This window comes from Podarcis muralis, chromosome 2 (genome assembly GCF_964188315.1).
Source record: "Podarcis muralis chromosome 2, rPodMur119.hap1.1, whole genome shotgun sequence".
Lineage (NCBI taxonomy): Eukaryota > Metazoa > Chordata > Lepidosauria > Squamata > Lacertidae > Podarcis > Podarcis muralis.
Window position 1 is genome coordinate 71000869 of NC_135656.1, and position 23711 is coordinate 71024579.

Consider the following 23711-nt stretch of genomic DNA (forward strand, 5'->3'; position numbering starts at 1 on the left):
ACCCGACATGGGCAGCAGCTCATTAGCGGGTGGATTGCTCCCCTGCCAGCCACTTTCTTCCCCTTCTCCACAATGGCTTATTTGTTCCTGCTGCCGAAAGCAGATTAGGCTCTCTGCAGAGAGAAAGGGCCCTTTCTCTGCGCAGATGCCTGTTGTGCTGGGAGATTAACGTCACGCTGTTGTTGAGGCTGCTAACCTGTTAAAGCTGGTGGAACAGATCAGGGAGCGGGCTTGAAAGGTGGGTGTAAGAGGACACAGGCCACAGACGGGGTGCGGGGTGGGGGTAGGGTGGGAAGACAAAATCGGCAGAAGCCCCCCGACCACCACCCAGCCTACTCCCCGCTCACTTCTTGAATGGCACGCAGCCAGAGTAGGTTCGTCAGAAACTTGAGGCTTGGGAATGTCTACAGGACACCACCTGCATTTCCAGATGTCAGCAGCATCTACTGGAGCACTGAGGCTGCAGATCTGCATTTTCAGATCTGTTCACCACCACCACCTAGTACAGTGGTACCTTGGTTGTCGAACTTAATCTGTTCCGGGAGTCCGTTTGACTTCTGGAACCATTTGAAAACCAAGGCGCAGCTGCACACCTTTATCTGTGTGATAAAGGTGAAGGTTCATTATCATGTCTCTGTTAATAGTAGCTCCATGTTGTTGCTTCGCCACAAAGTTCAAAGGATAAATGATGGTTATCATTTCCTCCAAAATATGCAGAAGTAAGATGGGGCTAGCTAGTCCAATTGTGATTTACCCTATACAGCTCTCTGGCATCTAAGCAATGGGTGTGGAAATCTCCCACACAGACAAGAGTAATTGGGACACTAGCATAACTGACAGGAGACCACTGTTCCAAGTCTTGGCTGTACAGATGACCTTTATGTGATCTTGCCCAAGACAAGGCCCTCCCTCTAGGCCTCTGAGCTCTTCACACCTTTCTCTTTCTTCAGACTGAAAGTTTCTTGGAGTAGGAGAAGGACTCCCTTATCTGGCTGCACACATATAGCAGGCTTTTATGGGCTGCACAGTCATAATAACTATGTCATCACATAAGCAGAACGGATATCCCAGTATCCTTGACTGTCAGAGGCCTTCAGATTACAAGGGAGTGTCAGGAAGAGGACTTTTAAGGATGCCATCTCTCAGATAAACTCAGGCCATATCCACACATTGTGTTTAAAGAAGCATTATGCCATTTTAAACAGTCCCCAAATAACTCTGGGAACTGCAGTTTGTTAAGGGTGCTGAGAATTAAAAAATAATAATAATAATTTAATTTTCAGATTTTTGAGTTTACAAACAATGGTCAAACAACCAAAACAAAAAGAGAATTCCATAAATTTCCATGGACTTCCCTCCTCCCCTTTGTGGGTCCTTATGTTAACTCCCCCCCCCCCGCGCAACTTCTCTATTAATCCAATTCTATTAAATCTCCAGTACAACCCTTGTCATATCCGTTGTTATGGTTGCTGCTAATTGTTAGGAGACCCCTTTCCCCTCTCAAAGAGCTGTGATTCCCAGAGTGGCTTGAGTCAATCCTTCTTCCCAGGGAACTCTGGGAATTGTAGCTTTGTGAGGGGAACAAGGGTCTCCTAACAACTCTCAGCACTCTCAACAAGCTACAGCTCCCAATATGGCATTGGGGGAAGCCATAACTGTTTTAAGCTGCATAAACATCCTCTGGAATAGGGAAATGGCCACGTTTAACAGAGTACAGCTTTGTTTGTTTATTTCAGCATTTATGCCTCTCCTTTCAATTCCTGAATGCAGTTGTAACAATAAAAACCAATTTAAAAAGCAGAAATCAAGGGATAATTGTTTGCACTTCACTTAGGTGCCTTATGTTGTATTCAATTGACTCCAGCTGATTCTCCAGCTGATTCTCAACTTTGCGAATGCAGATGGAGTTGTGCGTAACACGCAAGCGATCGTGGTTCATCTCCTTTCTTTTTCCTCTCCAGATTTGCGACTGCGCCACGGACTGCGCACTTATGAGCTGGAGCGCTCCTGCTGCTACGACTCACTGCTGCTGGATGAAGAGAGGGGACGGCTCTTCGTGGGTGGGAAAAACTACCTGGCCTCCCTGAGCCTAGACAACATCAGCAAGCAGGACAAGAAGGTAGCCTGGCTCCGTTTGCCTGGGGCTTCCCACCAAAAATAGGGCAAGGGTATCTGGACATGTCTTTTCCCTCTCAGATTCAGACCTGTTATTGTAAGCCACCCCAGAAATTCTGAACTGAAGGACAATATGGAAACTTTGGAGTGGTGTTCCACCAAGTTTTACTCAGAAGTTAATTAACCTACTAAGTTACATTCATTCATTTCAATGAGTAAAACTTAGCTGAATACCACCCATTTAAAATAAATGATGACATTGGGTTGTACCTTACACTGGTATTAATGAGCAGAAGATAATGATGTCCAGTATTTTCAATGGATCTGCTTTGAGTAGGACACCAATATTGGATGCAATCAATAGAGTTATTATGTTCTCTCTTCAACTCCCTCCTCTGCTCCTCAGCCTTTAGTAGTGCCATTTCCCCGCTCGCTCGTCATGACAACGGATCCCGCATTCCAGACTCCTCCGTGAAATCTTCTATAATAAACTTCCCTGTTAATGGAGTTGGAAAGAGGGTGGGTTGAGGCTGCTGACGCCCTTACCGCTGGGCTGTGGACGAAAGCCGCATTCCTAGCCCAGCAGGGGAAACTCTTTGGGAGCACAATACAGCCGCCGCCAACCCCTTGCTCCTGGAGCATTTGCACTTATTTTGCCGGTATGGCTGTTAGAGGGGGCATAATTCCCTGGTAGAGCCCTGGGTTCATTCTCTAGTATCCACAGGCAACACTGGTTACCTGTCTTAACGTCCTGAAGAGCTGCTACCAGCAGTTAGTGTAGTTGACTCAATGGTCTGACTCAGAACAAGATAGTTCCTGATATTCCTTAGGTGACACATAATGGCTGTCTGCTCTGCTGTCTGTTTTCTTTGCACACAGTGAACTAACGGGTCTTGTGAGTCAGGTTTGGTTTCCTCAACATGTACAAAGCTTTGCACCGTGGCCACTGAAGCGGTGTCCAGTTCATGGCAAAAGACTTACAGGCTGTCTTTTCCTTTACCACAGTGGTACCTCTGGTTACGAACTTACCGTATTTTCCGCTCTATAGGACGCACCCGACCATAGGACGCACCTTGTTTTAGAGGGGGAGAACAAGAGAAAAAAAAATCTCCCTCTCTGTGCAGCACCCCTTCAGCAAAGCGGCAGGAGAAACGGAGCCCCTTCCATTTCTCCTCCCGCTTTGCTGAAGGGGCACTGCGCAGAGAGGGAAAGCTGCGCAGCACCTCTCCAGCAAAGCGAAGCCAGGAGAGCAAGAGGGATCAGTGCACACCGATCCCTCTTGCTCTCCTGGCTTCAGGCAGCTATTCTCATTCAGTAGAAATGAGGACCAGAACAGTGGAACACACAGATCCAAGGAGTTCAGTTGCAGTGACTCCTGGCATGCAAAGTATCCCCCAGCTTAGCCCTGGGATATCAGCCTTGCAGTTCATCACTTACATGAACCTACCCAGGCCTTAAAATCGGCCTCTAAGGCCCTGCCCACTGTGAAGAGCCAGCAGACTGGTAGGTACTAGAGTCAGGGCCTTTTCAGTAGCGGTATAATATCTTTGGGACTTTCTCCCAGAAGAAGTACATGGGCCTCCATCTTTTCTGTGTTTTGAGCAGATTGTAAACACTTGCTTGTTTCAAACTACACTATATTAAGAGTGTTTTAAGTGGCATTTTAAATTCCTTTAAACTGCTGGTGTTTTAGGGTATACTTTTGTCACCAGAGTCCCCCTCGCCCCCGAATGGGACATAGAAAAATGTACAAAGCCAGCGGTGGGCCTTATGGCTCCTGTTTATTTATTTGTGCTGTTTATATATTCAAAATCCTCATACACCACCTTTCCAGGCAAAGACAACTTTTAAAAGATAATTAAAACCATACATTATTTTTTTAAAAAAATCAAAACAAAACACTCTGGCGACAAAAGTATACCCTAAAACAGCGGCAGTTTAAAGGAATTTAAAATGCCACTTAAAACTCTCTTAATATAATGTAGTTTGAACCAAGCAAATGTTTACAATATGCCCAAAACACAGAAAAGATGGAGGCATGTGTCAAGTCTCAAATACCAAGGAGACAGGTGATGGACAGTGAATAAAGGAAGCCAGGAGCATTACAACTAAGGTTTGGTTAAAAACAAAACAAAAAAATTATCAGCATTTTTAGCAGCATTTGACAAACTTCAAGTGTGATGAATGACTATGCTAGGAGTCCATTTCTTAAAATACAAAAATATTTTGGCAAATGATCTTTGCCTTATCTTTGCTCTCACAGATTTACTGGCCAGCGCCTGTGGAATGGAGGGAAGAATGCAACTGGGCAGGAAAAGACATCAATGTAAGTGACCCATTTGGATGGGGAGGGAAAATCCTTTGCTCAGCCCCTATGTGAGTTGGGGCATAAAACAAAGGAGGATAAGGAGCATCAGGAAACGCGATGTGAGTCGCTTGCTTTCCAGAGCGAACATTTCAATTGACTCCTCATCAAGCAGGGCATGGAGACTTCTCCGAGTTGTCCGACCACGATGAGCTGGGGAAAAACTGATACGTGATAGCCGCCTCCCCCTCCCAGTAATTCACCCATGACCCTTCATTGCATCTTGCTGTTTTCATTGAGCATCTTGCTGTTTTCTCTGTCTCTCCCTGGCCTCGCAGACAGCACCACCATGCCCCAGCCCTGGGAAGAGGCCCCAGGAGGCCTTGGGAGTCATGTTGCTGTGAAGGGACCGGTTGGTGCACTTAAGAGATTCCTGCTTAGCTGTGACCCATCCTGACCTCCCAGCAGATAAGAGGAGGGTTCCCACCATTTTGGCAGGAGCAGAGATGAACCAGGACACAGCCAGATTTTGCTCCTTGATAACTTTGGGCCAGCAGCATGAAGGGGTCTCTGTCACCTTGGCTATAATTCTTACAGGTTGTCCATGGAGGGAGCCGTGCTGTGTCAAGCCTGGCAATTTGAGCTTTGTGAGCTGTTGGGTTTCTCTCCCCTAGCTTTGGAGAGCAGTCTTGGGTCACCGATTTCTTTCAGGATTGCCTGGTCAACTTGGAAGTTCCCATTGAGGCTGTTTGGCGCAGCTTCCAGTGAAGGGCACGAGAGGACAAAGGGGCAGCCTGTCTCCCCCTTGGATTTTGCCAGTCTCTGTTCAGAATACTGCTCTAAGCCCTGAAACAGCATATGTAAGCAAAGTTTGCCCTCATCCAAGAAGGTTGAAAGAGAGGTAGGGTTTGTGGGCTTTAGGACTAAGACCTTGGGCCCATCCAGCTGACTGTAATTTTGGAGACTCATCCAGACTTCCTTTTGTGCCATGCTTCTAGGCACCAGTCTGTGCTTTAAAGTTCCATTACCAAGCAGGGTTGTTTTTTTTGGGGGGGGGGGGTTGTCCTGGCACTTTCCCAGGGAAAACCTGTGTTTTTCTGAAGAATTGGATCAAACTGCAATTAGGTTTCCCCGCAGTTTGTCATTAGGTAAAATGTGGGTTTGCCCAGGGAAAGTGCTGGGACGAAAGAACAAAACAAAAACACTTGAACATGGAGCTTTTTAAAGCGTGGCCCTGTGCCTGGAAAGTGGCACAGAAGAAAGGCTGGGTGAGCCCTGAGTGCGCTGTTTCAGTCCTTCTGATCCCCACAGTTGAGGATCCATGCAAACATTTCAACAGCTGATGGGTTTGATGTGACAGTAATAGGACCTGTGTCATTCATGCAACTGCCTTCTCCATTCATCACATAGATCCTCAAGGGGAAGTGAGACGTACTTTTCCCCACTGCTCTTGCTTTTGCTTCCGGTTAAGGGCTGTGGGGTAGGAAAGTTGCCATCCTTAAGGGAACTCTGGCACTATGCACTGTTATGAATTGCTGTTGGTACTTTGACCTGGTGCAGAATGCCATGAAAAAGTGTGATGTGGTCATGATGACCTAATTCCTGTGGTTAATTATTTGCATGATGGACAATAGCCTAGAGTGGAATCAGGCAAAAGTGTTCTATGCATGTGCATACAGACACTGAAAGCAACTCTCTGAACAAGGCAAAGGAAGGATTAGCAACTTCCTGAGTCAGACCATTGGTCCCTCTAGCTGAGTTCGGTCTGCAGCAGGGGTAGGGAACCAGTGGTCCATTAAGTATTACTAGACTACAACCCCATAATCTCTGACTATTGGCCATGCTGGCTTAGTTGAAGTCCAGTAACACCTGTCTGACCACAGGTTATCCACTGTTGGATTGCAGGGACTGGCAGTGGCTGTCCAGGCTTTGAGAACAGGGATATATCCCAGCTGAACCTACATTTCAGACCTTGAACTTGGGACCTTATGCATGCTAAACATGTGGTCTCCCACTGAACGATGGCCCTTATTCATCATAGAGGAAACAGGCCTAGAGAGATGGCTCATTTGCCAAAAGTGAATGGAGCTAGGAGTTTTCAGCAACGTGGCCGCAGTCAGGAAGATGTTGGGGTGGGGGAACCAGGACCAGTGTTGGTACAAGAGCTGCCCTGTGTCCCATCACTCTTGTTTGAAGCAGAAGCAATTTGTTGCAGAACCACTGTGGCTGAAGAGCGAGTGACAATGCAGTAGCAGCACCACAGACACATCGGCAAAGCCAAGAGCAGAGTGCTATATTCAGCCACTCCTCCCCAGCTTTTGTTTCGGACACAAGCACCACTGACCCTGTTGAAGAGGGGTGGGGAGATCAGCACCTCTGTGCTCTACTGAGCAAGAGTGGGCTGTGGGGCTTCCTGAAAAGCAGCTGGTGGGAGGAGGAGAGGCATTAGCAAGACCTCTCTCTCTCTCTCTCTCTCTCCCCCCCCCCTCTCTCTCCCCACCCCTCTCTCTGATGGTTCCCTGTCTCCTTTTCTCTCCCTGTCAACAGCTCTCCATATTCAGGCTGCTTTATCCATCAGGGCAAAAGGGCAGGAAAACAAAAAGTCCCAAGGTTGTTTTTCTTCCTGGGCTTGCTCAAGAGTGATGATAGGGGCTGTAAGAGCCCCAGGCTTGTTTACTCAAGACCAGCCCAGCAGTGGGTGAGTAGGATGCTCTGCAAATGGTTTAGACCCCAAGGATTGCTTTGGAGATGACATCTGTGTGCATGCGTTTGTAAGAGGGGAAGAGAAGGAGAGGGAGACTTTGAGCATTCCCAACCCCCATCACAACTAATAAGCCCTCGAAGTACCAAACCCAGCACTTCCAGCTACTTATATATGCTGGCAGATTTGCAGGCTTTCAATCGTGTGAATATCACACGCACAATTGTGCCCTTTAGCAGAGTATGTGCCTAACCAGTGGCAGTCTTGTATTACCGATAAATGAATCAGATGCAAAGTGTGAGAAGACCCAACCCAATTTTTTCTCTCTCTCCATTTTAAAAGGAGCAGCATATTCCAAGCAAAGAGCAAATCTTACAGGGGGAGGCATCTTAAGAGAATGGGAGTAAATAATGGGAGACACCCCCTTTTGTTGTGCAAATCATTTTAGAGGCAGAGCAATTATCACCAGAGTGCACAAAAAAATCCCCATATATATTGAGCTGTGATAATGAGCATGTGTAAGAATAGACTTGGTCCAGTGCGCAGGCTGCAGAGAAGAAGCTTGCTGGCTTTAATGGGACTGGGAAAGGGTCCAGGGCTCATTGGAGCTTAGCTGTCTTTATGGTTGGAAGTTCATTTAAATTCAGTGCTACGGATTGACGTTCGCAGTCTAGGTTAAGCATTAATGGAGCATAAGCTGCGAGATCACACTCTTTGCCTTTCCATCTAAGTAGGAGTTAAGCGGGGAAAGCAGAGCAGGTGCTAAGAGGTTGGCAACACTATGGACTCACCCACTTTTACCTTTTGGCCCACAGTTTCTAGGCTTTAAAGCGCCATGTCTAAGTCCTTCCCCCCCCCTCTACTTTCCCCTATGAAAACCTTCTCTTTAACGCTGAGTCAGAACAAATGGCAATTTCCCATTTGCTCCAACTCAGTGTTAACTCAGTGGGTTTTCATGGAGACAAAAAAAGAAGAAGTCCTAGGTCATGGCGCTTTAAAGCATTGACTTCTACCTAGAAACAGAGCACAAAAGGAAGTTTGGAAGAGCCCTAAGAGAGAGCGGGGTTGTTGTTTTTAAGGACACAGGGTGTGTTCGCACCACAAAGCACATAGCATTCACCTAAGAATCTCAGGAACAGTAGTTTGTTGATGGTGCTAAGAAATGTAGCCCAGTAAGGAGGAAGCTACAATTCCCAGAGGAAGTAATGTGTTTTCAGTGCGTCCTTTTCTACCACAGTGGTTTCAAAGTCACTCTCCGTCAGTGGCTGGCTTTTGCTCAAGAACCAGTTTTCATCCAAGTTAAACCCCTGGTCCTTCTTTCTAAGCATCGTCTGCAGCGAGTGACAGCAGCGAGTCAGCATTTCAGGATTGTGCCTGGGGCCGCTGGATTGCAAAGCATGTGCTCTGGTGCTGAGCTACCAGCCGAACTTGCAGCTTGACCCAATTCATGGCGTTGAGAGTCCCTCTTCTTGTATGCCCGTTGCATGCCACAAGGGCTGTTTGCCACATTATTGCTCCCTAGGACTCGTCATCTCTGTGACAGATGGCTTGGAGAAGATGGGCAGACACTCAGTGGCACATGTCCAGCCTCTGGAAGAGCAGTTGGGAAAGCAGGGAACATCTGGGAACATCTGGCCCGTGACTGATGCATTGATCCATCCGTGTTGCATCTGGCTCGTTTCCCTTAACCATTAGCTGCACAGCTGGACAGCCTAAAGGGGGTAAGGGAGGCCAACCCCTTTCTATAGATCAAGTATTATTCTGAAGTTTCAGTTTTCCTTGGCCCAAATAAGAAAACAAGCTCTCAGATGTTGTCTTCCCCAGGGGGAAAGACATGCACCTGGATAGCTTTTCCAGATGGGGAGGTTTTGGCCATAGAAAAGGCACAAGTGCAAGGTGGCACGCTGATGCCACCATTTGCAGCTGCAGACTGCTGAATTTCTATAGAAGGGCCATAGCTCAGGGCTAAAGCATCTGCCTTGCAAGCAGAAGGCCCCAGGGTCAACCCAGGCATCTCCAGGTAGGGTTGGGAGAGACGCCTGCCTGAAATCCTGGAGAGCCACTTCCAATCAGTGTAGGCAATACTGAGCGAGATGCTCCAATGGTCTGACTCTGTATAAGGCAGGGTCCTATTTTCCTAAGCAGAGATAGCGTTGATTGCAGAGAGTTCCCCCAGTTACCCAGCATTTAACTCTTGTCACAGTCACCTTGGTGCAAACAAACTGGGCGAGTGAACAGGAGAGTTTTGTGTGCAAGAGGCGAGGAGGGACTGAGCCTCTTGATTTGGGGGTAAGTTTGTGTTTGAGGCTCTTGGTTTTTTCCCCTGATTTGACCTGGGGGTTGGATTAGGCCACTCATCAGTGGATTAGGCAATCAGTGCCTAGGCTCCCTTGTGCCCTTGGCAAGGAGACATGGGTGTAGCTAGGGGGGGGGGGCAGGGGGCAGCTGCCCCCCCATCAATAAAAATCAATAAAATACATAGCAAACTGAGGTTATGCCTCCTCTAACAAAAGACCTGCCTCCCCCCAACAAAAATCCTGGCTATACTCCTGCAAGGAAATGTGGAGTGTGTGTGGAGTGGAGAGGCTCAATTTTGTGCACCTCCCCCGGGCCTGTGCCCTTGTTGGGGGCCAACCTAGCCAGACCCTAAGCACACCCCTGACAGCCACCTGGGGACTAGTGTTGGGTGGGGCAGAGAGGCAGAGCAGCAGGTATGACCTAATACAACAGGCTGCATTACAGTAATGTAGGACAGATTATTCTAAGCTGCCACTGCCCCACAACCTCCTTTTGGACAAGCAAGAGGTATGATCACAGTTCCAAGAGCTTCTCCACCCCTGGATTAGATAACTGCCAAAGTCCTTTCCAGGAGTGCTCTGATGGTGTTTCCTGCTTGGCAGGGGGCTGGACTCGATGGCCCTTGTGGTCTATTCCAACTCTATGATTCTATGATTCTAACTCTGAAAGTCTGTGGGAAGAATTCTGATCCTTCTGTCAGTGCGAGTATTTCTGCTTGCCAGAGAAAATGATTCCCCCTGGGGAATCTGGGGGTTCTGCCATGCCATGCCCTGCAAAGCAGATTGTGGGGACTCACGAGGGAAATAAAGAGGGGAAGCCCCATGGCACTGTACTGGCTTCTGCTAGCAGGCCAGGTTGGTTGAATCCTGTGGTTATAGGTGCATGACAGTTGGGGCTTCGTGCTGTGCATTTGCTTTTATAGTCACCCCCACCCCCAAATTATTATCTCGCAGGCATTTCAGTTACTTCCAGTATTTAATCTTATCAAGCAAATTAGCCTGTGCTTGGCCCTGGCTTTCATTTTTACACCTGATCAGTCACTGATAATAGCATGAAGAGCTGCTGGAAATCTTCCCAAGATTTGTCTAGCATTTGCTATATCCTGCTTTATGGCCATTGCTCCATCTTATCTCTCCTTTCCTTATCCCAGCCTTCTTTCCTTTTGAAACTAACTTTGCACAAATGCCAAAACTTTCCCACTGACAGGGAGCTCTTTTCCATCTTGCAGAATTTTGTCTATTCTAATATGCCTACTTCACACATTTTGGGAGTTTCCTGGATCAAAGTTATTGATGGGTATATGGAGGCAATTCCATGGTGGTGGTGGTGTTGATAAAACCAAACACTTCCAGATTCCAGAGCAGTGTGTGTATGTTGCATGTGTGTGAAAGAGGGGTTGGGAGGTTGGGGAAGGCAGGCAGGAAACTTCAAAGAGTAAACTGAAGGGAAAGAAAGTGGCAACTCAACCACTCTCTTGTAAAGCACATCTTGCAGGACCCCTCAATGCATCTTTCCTGGTTTTGAAGTTTGCAAACCACTGACACTCCAAAGCTGAACACAGAGCCAGTGATCAGGCTGTAGCTTGAACTCTGGCCCTCTCACTCCCAATGCAGCCCTTTCAGCCAGGGTCAGTTCATGTGGCGCCTGCCAGGTGTGGCTGGGCTATGACTCCCACCATCCTTGGCCATCGACCAAGCTGCCTGGGGCTGATGGGAGCTGGAGTCCAAGAACACCTGGCAGCCACCATGTTTGCTCCCCTTGCTTGAAGCATTGGTCTGGGATTCAGTTCCTGGTGTCTCCATGTAGAGCTGGCACAATCTGCTGCCTGAAACCCTGGAGAGTCACTGCCAGTCAGTGTGAGCAACGCTGAGCTAGATGGGCCAGTGGCCTGACTCAGAGTGAGGGAGCTTCCTGTGCCCCCCTGGTTCTGTGCTCCCTTCTTTTTCGCCTCTCTTCCTCTCTTCCCTGTAGGTTTCCTTGCTTGCGGCCATTGCTACTTGTTTGCTGAGCCTTGCCTGATCCCCACCCACCACTGTTGGCCACTTGTGAAGTGACTGTTTTTAGCATTTTATATTTTTTTTTGCCTTGCTGGCTTGTTCTCAGTTAGCCTTCAAGAGAAGTCTCTGTGGTGCTTGTCTGTCTCTTCCTGCAAGGTGCCTGGTGGTGCTGGATGGGATCCTGACTTCTTCTCTCCCCCACCAATATCTTGACACTCCCCTGGGGCTCATATAACAAGAGGGCATCACTTCTGCCTGAGTTATTCCAGACATTTAAATAACCAGCCACTTTCTAAGGGGCAGGAGTGATCCGTCAGTGGCTAATTGTGCTCAGCAGCAAGTCAAACAGATGTTCCCCTCCTGACAGGCCCTGAAAGGGAGGGGCTGCTGGGGAGGCTTGCTTTGTAGGAGGGAGGCAGCGGCTCAAACAGGGGTCTTCGTGTCTGCAGGTGACAGGCACAAAGCCTCTCAAGCTTAGTGTGATGGAACGGCTGCTTCCTACCGCACCCTCTGCCGGAAGGTGAAATGTGCAGAGACTCCCAGTCCACCATGGACAGTATGGCATCCCCATTCTTCCCCTCCCAGTGTGGGAAATGCTGCACAGTCCCAGAGGGAAAGAGAGGCTCCCACATGTTCTGGCATCTCAGCAATGTCAGGGGAGGCTGTCCAAAGGCAGGGGAAGGACCCACACAGCAGATGCCTGAACCACAGGCCAGCAAAACCTATGCATTGCTCTTCCTGCGCACACCTTGCTGTGGCCTCTCCTCCTCCTCCGTTCCCAGCTTGGCCTGCCCCACAAGACATTCTTTCTGGCAGCAGAGGAGGCACATCTGAAATAAGGATCTGGGTGGGAAGTTGCAGATAGGGATGCAAGAATCATTTCTACATTCCTAACAGCTGTCCAAAGCCCTTAGCAGCTCCCTTTCTTTGAGGTCCAGCTCCAAGGGCCTTCTGGCGGTTCCCTCACTGAGAGAAGTGAGGTTACAGGGAATCAGGCAGAGGGCCTTCTCGGTAGTGGTGCCCACCCTGTGGAATGCCCTCCCATCAGATGTCAAAGAGATAAACAACTATCTTATTTTTAAAAGACATCTGAAGGCAGCCCTGTTTAGGGAAGTTTTTAATGTTTGATGTTTTATTGTGGTTTTAATATCCTGTTGGACGCTGCCCAGAGTGGTAAAGCTGCCCAGAGTAATAAATTATTATTATTATTATTATTATTATTATTATTATTATTATTATTATTAGTGGGGCTGCTGGTGCCTCTGTGTTGTGCCCATCCCTCTCCTTATGCAGCATCCCAAGCCTTTGAGCCTGCAGGCATCTGGTTGGTCACTGGAAGCACAGGGTGCTGGGCCAGGTCTTCTGCAGGCCCCCCCTGGGGCCACTCCGTAACTGGCCCCGCTCTTGTCTTGCAGGCCGAGTGCATGAACTTCGTCAAGATCCTGCACCTCTTCAACCGGACGCACCTGTATGCCTGCGGCACTGGGGCCTTCCACCCCATTTGTGGCTTCGTAGAAGTTGGGCAGCGTGCAGAGGTGAGCCAGGCATGGAGGTTCATAGGGTGGTAGAGGCACAGGCAGGAGAATCGCTTGAGCCCCAGGCTCTGCTCTCTGGCCTCTCTTACTGGCACGTCCCTCCTCCCTCTCTCTCCAGGACTCTGTGTTTAAACTGGACCTGAAGAACTTAGAAGATGGCAAAGGCAAGAGCCCCTACGACCCACGTCATGTGGCCGCTTCAGTGCTGGCAGGTAAGGGACCAGGCCCCTCCACCCAAAGCTAGTGATAACTCCCTCCCTTCACCTTGGATGGCTTTAAAAGAGGAGGGTAAGTTCATGGAGGGTGGGGCTGTTGGTGGCTACCAGCCACAATGGTTATGCTCTGATTCGATGGCCGGAGGAAGCAATGCTTCTGAATGCCACTTTCTGGAAACTACAGGAGAGGAAAGTGCTGTTGTCACAGGCATCTGTTTGGCTCCTGTGAGAGCAGGATACTGGACTGGGTGGGCCATTGGCCTGATTCAGCAGGGCTCTTTTTATATTAGAATATAAGAATATAAGAATATAAGAATATAAGAATAACAGAGTGATTGTGTGGGATGTCCAATAAAAACACAGCCAGCACTTTCCAGTCGACACAGCATACATTTAAAGAACATCCTCTCTGCCAAAAGAATAATTGGAACTGTAGTTTACCCCTCATGGAGCTACAATTCCCAGCACCCTTTACAGTTCTTTAAATGTATAGTGTGCATGCAGCCGTTGTCTCATCCAAGGACTCGTGAGTCCCTAAAGCTCTTCCAGCGTTTGCCAAGTGGAGACTGCTCTCCATCTGATGTGAGAACAGCTTGCATCAGCCAGCACTCTGTGCTGAGGATGCCACTGCTGGTGTGGCTGGCAGCACATTTTCTTTTGGCTCCAAGCACCCTCTGAGCAAGGCTCCAGGAATGGCAGCTGCTGCCTCCCGGCCTGCATGCACAGGAGCTTTCCTGCCTTTAAAGAGCGGAGGACATTTCAGGGGAGACGAATCCTGCACGGGGTACCAGGGAAAGAGCACCTGGGACATGTTCCAGTATACAGATCCCATGACAAAGCCTTTTAACCTCTGTCTTTTATTTTTCTGGGGTGGCCAGGTGAAGAGCTCTATTCTGGGGTGGCTACTGACCTGATGGGCCGCGACTTCACGATCTTCCGCAGCCTTGGCTCAAGGCCCTCTATCCGCACGGAGCAGCATGACTCCCGGTGGCTCAATGGTCAGTGGGGCTGGGGAGGAAGGGCATCCCAGGGATGTAGAAAACAGGCTTGGGGCTGCATAAACACCAATTTCCTTGCACTCGTCCTGTTGTCCTTTCTCTATCTCTGATGGATCACTGGTGCTGGGAGTGGGAGAACATGTTCCTTTAAGTGCCAAGGAAAACTACAGTTCCTTAGGACTCTTGTTGGTCTCAATCGCCAGCTGTTTTGTCACTTATGAATAGAGGCTGCCATCTAGTGGCCAGGGCCTGATTGGCAGCTTCCTGACCATTGAACTGCTGACTAACCACCAAGCTAGACAAGATGTGTTTAGGATTTCATCTTTTGTTTTCTTTTACAAATTAGCAGCACCACATGGCTGCAAAGCAGCATTCTGGGAGAAGACCGCTACCCCTTTCCCCTTGTGGCCTTCGATGACCTGAATGCCCCGCACCATGTATTTAAAGCACATTTGTACCATCTTGAGAACTGTAGGTCTTCCTCACAGAGGTGTAATTCCCAACACCCTTAAACAACCATTTCCCAGGATTTTTCAGGGGAAGCCACGAGCTTTAAATCTGTCATGTGGCAGTCTTCTCTGGATAATGGGGAGAGAGAGGATCCGTGTTTCTGTCTCCTTTACCCTCTGGGAGTGAAAAGCAGCTTCAGAGGATGATGGTGGTGATGATGGTTATGATAAAAAGCAGGGGGAGATTTAACAACCCCCACCCCTCTGTGCCTCAGTCAGATTCCCCATTACACTCACAGGAAAGGGGCAGAGTATATTCTTTCGCCTGCAGAAGGTTCCAGATTCAATCCTTAGCACCTGCAGTTAGACAGAGATGGAGAACCTCCTGCCCACCAGCGAGTCTGGTGGTTCCAGACTGGTCCAGGAAGCCATTTTTACTTAAACCACGTCCACCTGTCAGCCTGGTGATGTCAGTTCTGCTGGGTTGGCTGCAAGCATTGGCTCCTCCCATGGGGAATGGGTGCTCATAGCCAATCCCTGCAGAAAGCAGGATCGAAGGTCAGGTGTGCAAGGGAAGTTCCCGTTAGGAACATGCGTACCTGAAGCCTTCAGAAAGCAGGATTGCTTCCCTGCCCCATGGGCCAACTTTGACTCGTCTATTTAACAGCTGGGTAATCAACCCACCTGCCAATGTTGGACCATGGGATGGAGCGGGGAGATAAAGATATTACCAAAAAGATAAGGGAGGAGGTGACAATAGATCAGTGGTCTGGCTCTGCATGAAGCAGCACAGTGCTGCTCTTTGCATTTTTTTCTTAAGTGGAAGACCATTATGTTCCCTCACATAATGTACAATTTCCCACCTCTTTGCTTTGGCATTGATGTTCTCCCACTTGTCTGTCCCCAAGAGCCCAAGTTCATTGATGTTTTCTGGATCCCGGAGAGTGAGAATCCCGATGACGACAAGATCTTCTTTTTCTTCCGGGAGACAGCAGTGGAAGGAGCCCAGGGGCTGGGCAAGCAGACCTTCACCCGCATTGGCCAGATCTGCCGGGTGAGAGCTCTGTGCTTTCTCAAGTCCAGTGCTGAGGACTGGGCAAGGCCTGGTCAGGTTGATACCAGTCGGGCAGGTTAGGGCGGGTATCTGGGTGCCAGCCCAGTGGAGGCCCAGTTTCAGCATACATCCATGAGCCTGCTTGTATGAGAGAGTTGCTCTCTCAGCTTTGCCTCTGCCTCGGCCCTGTGGTAAAGCATTAGGGTCCACCCCATTCTTAGGCCTTCCTGCACTTCAGCTTATTGAGCCCCTTGTTGAGCCTTAGGTCAGTTCTCCATGTGGATCTTGCTCTCCATGTGGACCCAGCTGAACTGGGACACTGGCTGGAAGGAGTCTTTCATGGCAGGGGTGGGGCTCTAGCAGCAGTAAGGGAAAAGGGTTTTTGGGGCAGAGGTCTAGGGCCCCATTCAGCAGAATGAGCAGGGGGGCAAGTGTCGTGAGGCATTTCGAAGTAAGTGAACTAATACACATTATCATCTAAGAGGGTGCTCACCCACAAGACCATGGGGGGAATCCAGAGTCTAAAATGTCCTACGTGCACTGCTGTCCCCGGCTACCTCTCTGATAAGCCTCTCTTCCTCTCTCTGCAGAATGACATGGGTGGGCAGAGGAGCCTGGTGAATAAATGGACAACTTTTCTGAAGGCCCGGCTGGTGTGCTCGGTGCCCGGCAGCGATGGGAGCGATACGTACTTTGACCAGCTCCGTGAGTGACTGTGGCTGATTGAGGTCTGGTCTGGCGAGGGGAGGGGCCGAAGATAAGTGGTAGAACACAGGCATTTTGCACACAGAAGGACCCAGGTTCAGTCCCCAGCATCTCCAGGTGTGGCTGGGAGAGACTCCTACCTGAAACTGGAGATCCACCTTGACAGAGAAAACTGTGCAAAAGCTACATGTTCTAGAATGTAGAATAGGGATGCATTCGCCCACATATGTGCACATAGGCAGCCAAAACATGGACAGTTTTAAAAACACATGACTTTGAAGGAATAGCTTGTGATTATTATAATATTTCTATGAAGACATTACGTTGTTCAAATCCTAAGCAACCATTCATATTCTAAAGCAAAACAGATTTCCACATTTTTAGTTACATTTTTTTTGTCCCATGCATTTATATCTTCCAAATCTCAACCAAAGAACATCATTTCCTTTGAAAAGTGCCACTTTGCAATCCAGCTTTGTATAATTAGGCATAGGTTGTTTTTTGACCCATTGCAGCCAAATCCCATAGTCAAAATAACCAAGTTTTAACACCTGATCGACTTGTGCCCTTATATACATGTTTTTCATATTTTATACATTTGGATAAAAAATGCACACAGATTGTTTTGAATGTTCTGAATGTATCCACATTGGGCTCCTCCAGACTGGTTTGGTTTTTTTGCAGTTGTATGCTGCAACGTATGTAATACACTAGTGTTGGATTTACACTGGACCATCCACACACAGTTCTGCTTTACTACACTTCCCCAATGTTACAGTATTGTTGACATCTGGAGGGACACTCTTGCACTGCTATTAGTTTTAGCATAAGTAGTATTCCAATTTATTACCCTCTCTTCACCTTAAAGTCCCAGGGCAGGTTACAATAATGCGATTGTTGCTGTGGCACAACAAAAGCCGGACAACTCCCCACCCACCCATGTGGTATAAAATTTAAGCCGGAAGCTCCGGTACCTGTACCCATTGGAAATGTCCATCTTGAAACCTTTGCAGGTGCAAACGCTATTGAAAGCGGAATCATGTAGAACTGCCCTGATGCCAGTGTGAGCAAAACGCATCATAAATGCAAACTAGAAAGGGTTTCTGGGGGAGCTCCATTGTGTGGATGGCTAAATAGATAAACAAAACAAATCTGAATTGCTGCCCTTAGAGGACGGCAATATGATTTATTTATTTATTTATTTATTTTTGCAACTTGCGGTGTTCTGTTCTGTTAGTGCCTGTTAGTGGGTCAGCAGAGAGCAGGGGTGGAGGCTTAATTTATCTCTCCCTGTTGGGGGGTGGGGGGAAGGTTAGCGAAAGGTTCACTTTCTAGCTAGAGTATTCTCCTGTGGCTGGGAAAGGGATTGCCATCCTCCAGCTGGAAGACTGCAGGCCAGTGACTCCTTTTCTCCTTCTCTCTCTTCCTCTGCTTGGTCTCTCTTCAGATGATGTATTTTTGCTGCCAACCAGAGACAAGCGCAACCCTTTGCTGTATGCTGTTTTCACCACCTCCAGGTAAGGATAATGGTGGTTTCCTCCACTTTCAGCCGGGTTTCCTTTCCCCAAGAGGCTGTAAAGGTAGTGTCTGACCTTCTGGGAAATGTCCCCCCAGACATGTTGGAGGGTGTGGGGTGGAGACACACACCACCTGGTTATTCCTTCCCCTAATGCTTCTCTGTGGTCTGCTCCCACAGCACCGTCTTCAAGGGCTCTGCTGTCTGTGTCTACCATATGAGTGACATCCGCAGAGCCTTCTTGGGACCTTTTGCTCACAAGGAAGGGCCAAACTATCAGTGGGTGTCCTACCAAGGCCGGGTCCCTTATCCCCGCCCAGGAATGGTACGTGCCTTGGACTTGGGGTGATGAAATGAAGCCAGGTTCAAACTACTTAGAAACCATTTGGCAGGCAAGCGGTATATAAAATTTAATAGTAATGATAATAATAAAAAAGTAACAGCGGTGCTTGTTGATGTAGAGATGTGGGAACACCCAGAACAATGTGTTTGGAGAGTTCTTGGCTAGATGGAGAGAAGAGCGGGCTGAAATGAGGAAATGGGGAAATGGGCTGGGGGAGGATGGGCCAGGATTGTGGGGTACTGACAGTATTCTATGAAACTTCAGGGCTTCAGAAAACTAAGGAAATTTGGGCATCACCAGAGCTGCCTGGAAGGGTAGCGGGGGATTAAAGGTAGGGTGTGATTGGACTGGAAAGGGGTGCATGGAGGTCTGTGATGTGGTGTTTCTAGGAGTAGATGGTTTTTACATGCCTGGGCCTTCAACTCTCCCTCTCCCTCTCCCCTTCAGTGTCCCAGCAAAACCTTTGGCACATTTAGTTCCACCAAGGATTTCCCTGATGACGTGATTCAGTTTGCTCGCAACCACCCGTTAATGTACAACTCTGTGTTGCCACATGGCCAGCGACCCATCTTCCTGCAGACCAACGTGGGCTACACCTTCACCCGCATCGCAGTAGACCGAGTGGCTGCTGCTGACGGCCACTATGACGTCCTCTTCATTGGCACAGGTGTGTCTGCACGCCTCCCCTTCTGATATGCCTACCAAGTTCCCTTCTGCTTCTTAAAACAGCATGCTAGGATGCCCACAGTTCAAGGGTCAAAATGTGCATTCTGGTGACCAACTCTAGGTAACCCTTAGCTCATTCCTTGTAGAGCACTCCCTCCAGGTGTGTAGGGCAGCAGTGGGGCACCTCAGGCCCTCTAGGTATCTCTACACAGCCCTCAGGACTTTTCCCTGGCCTACTTCTTGCCCTGCTTGAGTTCTTTTCCCTGACTGGAATATATCCTTCAGCGGTGATAATTTCAGGCATGGTTCAATTTAGGGCCTCCTTTAGCTGCTATTAACTTTAAAATGTGTGCACACACACACAGAGGAGATGCTGTTCATTGATCTCCCGCCTTGTTTCTAATTGCACAGTCACTGTGTGTAGTGAAACGTTATATGCTTTCAGCTAGAACCCTTGTCCTGTTGCCTTCGCCTCCCCCAATCCTGTTGGCCACATTCCCGCTTTCAGCTGGTGCACTGAGAGCTTTGATTTAGCATAAGATCAAAGGAGACTGGAAACAAGATCCCTAAAGGGACCAGCTTAAGTGCCCCAAATCCTTGGAAACTTGGCACATTTTGTTGACCTCATCTCTTTTGTATGAACCAAATTGCCTGGCTTTCAGCTCTTCTTGCATGGCGTCTCTGTGGCTTTGAGAAATCTTTCCAGGGGGAGGCGAATAATAGTTCTACAGAGCTACCTTTGGAACTTGGGAAGCATCTGCCTGCCTGCCTGCGAATCCCCCTTTTGTTGTGCTAAATTGTCCTACTTGCCTGGCAGACATTGGCACTGTCCTGAAGGTCGTCTCTGTGCCCAAGGAGAGCTGGCAAAACATGGAGGAGCTGCTGCTGGAGGAGCTGCAGGTGTTTAAGGTGAGTGTGAGCGAAAGGGGAAGGCTGTCTTAGCTGAAGCCAAGCACAACTGTGCAATGAAAGGACTGTGATGTCCACTCAGGGGCTCCATCTGGCCTAAATATTTCAGAGTTTTCCCTGAATGCTACAGAAGCTTAGAATGTGATGTGGCGCTCGTGTCCTGCTTGCAGGTTTCCTGTAGTTTGGCCACTGTGAGAACAGGATGCTGGACTAGATGGGCCTTTGCTCTGACCCAGTAGGGTTCTTCTTATGCCCGTCTTGTATAAAACTCTGATGGTGGCGACAGTCTTCAGGGCTTCACTTGAGAAACAGAGACAGTAACCTGGGTGCCCTGGGAAAGTGCTTGGATTCCTGATTGCATAGGAGCAATCCTGAAGAAGAAGAACTGGGATACTGATTGCCTGTCACCAACTCAGTCACACTGCAATTCCTTTTTCTCATTGGCAGGACTCCTCTCCAGTTACAAGCATGCAGATCTCCTCCAAGCGGGTACGTCGTGCAGCAGAAGAGCTTTGGGGAGCCATGGTGTGGGAATGTGAAAAGGGAGGCAATGCAGTGATGACTTCTGCATGCAGTTGGGGAGAGAGCTCAGCAGTGGGAGATTATCTGAACAGGGCCTGGTATTCATACAGATATATGTTTCCAAGTAAGAGAGTCTATCAGAGGTCCTCTGATGATGAGGCTGTCCCACCTCCTTCAAGACACCCTGTCCCATCCATCTGCCCTGTGGTTGGTTTAAGTAGGGTTGCCACATGTCCAGATTTTCCCAGACATATCCAGAATACTGCAGTCAGCAGCAGTGTCTGGATGAAAATCGATAAAATGTCTGGGAAATTCTGGATATATGGCAGCCAATGTTGGCAGTGCTGCCGTTTTTCTATTTCAGTTCTCTTCCTTCCATCAACAAGTGTCAGGCCACTCTAGGTTTCTCCATGGTCAAGCTAGCAGTTCCCATGCTTTTCCAATGAGAGCTCTGGGCTTCTTTATCTCTGGGAAAGCCTCGTACCCACCTCTTTTGGACTGTGGTGTCAAAGAGGCCAGAATCAGGTGTAATACAAGCGGCAGAAGACATTGACTTGGCCTTAATAGGACTCTGTGGCTTTGTCTCCTAACAGCAACAGCTCTACATTGGCTCCAGGACTTCTGTTTCCCAGCTGCCCTTGCACCGCTGTGGGATCTACGGCAAAGCTTGTGCTGAATGCTGCCTGGCTAGAGATCCATACTGTGCCTGGGATGGGACTACCTGCACTCGCTACATGCACAACACCAAAAGGTATGGTATGACTGCGGGGCTTTCTTGAGAGCAGGGCGGGCCAGAGAGTGATAATGGAGCCTGCCTGTTGTCTCTTGGGCCACCTACCCTCTTGCTGCCAGCCAGCTGTGATCTGGTTTGGTGGGAGATTTCCCCCCCATCTCCTGTTGGCTTGCCTTGAGGAGTGCCCAAAGGGACACAGACCTACATCCTGACAACATCCCCGTATGACATGGGCACTGTCTGCTCTTGCCTGCTTAAGAGCCTGCTTCTCCTCTGAAGCCATAGGACAGGTGCTGCTGATACCAAGATGTGGGGAGGAAATAGCTCCTGGCCACTACATTCAGCTGGATCTGTCTTATCCAGGAGCAATATTCTCTAGGTTGCCCAGGATGTGCACTGTAGGATCTCAGTTCTAAGATGCTGTGACTGGAACCCAAGCAGGACAAGAGCAATCTTGCTGCACGGCCCCTCTGAGGAGAAGATTTGTCTTCAGGAAAAGCCACACATTCCAGCCCACCTCAGAAGTACAACATACCCTGCTTTTGATTCCGATCAACCTTTCTGTGCGCTCTCTCTCCCTCTTCTTGCAGGCGGTTCCGGCGTCAGGATGTGCGAAATGGGGATCCCAATGTGCTCTGCTTTGGAGGTGAGTGCATTTGGACCCTACACTCTGCGTCATTCATGCCCAATTTGGTGTGTCCACCATCAGCAACAATGTAAGATGTAGCATGGCCTCAGACTACTGCACTGAATTAGTTCTAGATGCAGTGGAACGTGTGCCTTCCCACCCTCAGCACATATGCATGCATGCACTCTCTTCTCTCACACCTGGCATATAGTACTGAATGCCAGAACCAGAAGAGCACTGAGAAAACATGAATTCTGCTCAGTGTCCCACTATCCTCTCCCCACGATTAAAAAAGAAAAAGAAATGGCACACTCAGCAGCAAGTGTTCCTCAACTTTCAAATTACTGCATGGAAAAGGAATTGGACCCTAGAAGAAACTAAATTCACGCTCATTCATTTATCCAAAATACATTGAGCACAGCTGCACATACAATCTTTCTTTCATTACAACTGACTTTAGAGCTTAGTTGCTCACTTAAGAATAGATTCTTTTAAATATAGCCAGGACAGCATCCTGGATCCATAGATTGTTCCCTCAAAACGCACCCCATTTTGTAGCCAGCTTGGACTTCTGTTTAGATTTCTTCATGCCTTGCTTCAGCTCTGGCCTCAGCACATCCCTGTGTGTTCGTTGTCCTGCCCCCATACTCCTGCGCTGAGATTAACAGATGACGTCCTTGAGCTCTCACGACTTTGTGCTGTCCCTTCCTGCTTCTGTGCAGATCCCCAGCGAAGCAGCGTCCCAGAAAAGAAGTTATATGGAGTGGAAGGCAGCAGCGCTTTCCTGGAGTGCCTCCCTAAGTCACTGCAGGCCCAGGTTGTGTGGACGTACCAGAAAAGCAGCAGCGCCCCCCGGAAGGAGGTAGGAGCTTGGCTGCTATGTGCACGTAGATCAGGGTCACCAAACGTTTTAGGCCAGTAGTTACATTTTGAATTTGGTTGTGGGTTCCAGTCACAAAACAGCGGCTGCCATTGATGGCAAAAGGCATGTACATCAGCCACTGCCACACACAATCACAGAGAGAAGCTCTTTGTACTTCTCTGTTCAGAGTGGAAGGAAGGGTGTCCTATCCTGGCATCCAACGAAAGGTGCCTGCCCATATTTAAGAGGCGTATTCCACATAGGAGTGGCTGAGCCAGTGCAAACAGGAACTAAGCAGGAAAAAAAACAAACAGCCTCTCATGCATTGTGGAATTTTGAGCGGATCTTTGCCAAAAGCTTTTGCGGGTATCATAGGAGGGTACCATCAGGAACACCCTGGCACCTGGGGGTGCTAAGTTGGTGACCCCTGATATAGAAATATAAGAGAGAATGAGAAACAAAGCTGGCAGAATCTAGAGTGGCCAGATGGTCGGGGTAGAAATATTAAAATTAATATTATTAGTAGTAGTAGTGGTAGTAGTAGTTTTACTTTCTCAAGCTACCTCAGCCTCCCTTTGGTTCCGAAACCTCCTGATATCATAAGTATCTTTTTGCCTCTGTGATTTTATGAATTCTATAATTAATTAATTAATTAATTAATTAATCAATTAATTAATCAGTCAATCAATCAATCAATCAATCAATCAATCAGTGGCCTCCACTTCCTGCACATTCCCTTCATCAGATTCTTCCTCCATCAGTGCAGGCCCCACTGCTTATAGCAGGGACCTGTCTCCAAGCAGGTACCTAGGATTTATTTAATTTATTTTTTTAACCATTTATATGTCTGTGGATCGCAGTAAAACATCAGCCCTGACTACTGGTCCTGTTAGCTAGGGATGATGGGAGTTGTAGTCCCAAAACATCTGGAAGGCCAAGTTTGGCCATGCCTGCAAGCGGTTTGCAAGAAATATTTTAATTATCAGAGAGTTTTGAAACAATTACAAACATTTAAAAACAGTTAGAATTAACATTAAAGGCAATTAAAATATGCAAGCATCTATGTGTTTGCACAGGCCTTACTGTTGATGGGGCCACCCTCCCTCCTGGTTCTTGAATCGTTATTCCTGCCTGTCCCATCTCAGTTCCTCACCCCTATT

The 23711-nt window shown here is 48.4% G+C and overlaps 1 protein-coding gene across 1 annotated transcript in view; it reads left to right on the top strand.

The window, feature by feature from the left end:
* SEMA3B (semaphorin 3B) overlaps positions 1-23711 on the top strand; it is a 54724-nt gene that overhangs the window by 26279 nt on the left and 4734 nt on the right. Inside the window, exons 3-17 of the mRNA XM_028718648.2 lie at positions 1962-2119; positions 4379-4441; positions 12832-12951; positions 13070-13163; positions 14045-14164; positions 15522-15667; positions 16258-16372; positions 17820-17889; positions 18069-18213; positions 18679-18898; positions 19715-19806; positions 20254-20295; positions 20922-21079; positions 21652-21707; positions 22412-22551. Coding sequence (XP_028574481.1) covers positions 1962-2119; positions 4379-4441; positions 12832-12951; positions 13070-13163; positions 14045-14164; positions 15522-15667; positions 16258-16372; positions 17820-17889; positions 18069-18213; positions 18679-18898; positions 19715-19806; positions 20254-20295; positions 20922-21079; positions 21652-21707; positions 22412-22551 — 1739 coding nt within the window. The remainder of the gene's footprint in view (positions 1-1961; positions 2120-4378; positions 4442-12831; positions 12952-13069; positions 13164-14044; positions 14165-15521; positions 15668-16257; positions 16373-17819; positions 17890-18068; positions 18214-18678; positions 18899-19714; positions 19807-20253; positions 20296-20921; positions 21080-21651; positions 21708-22411; positions 22552-23711) is intronic.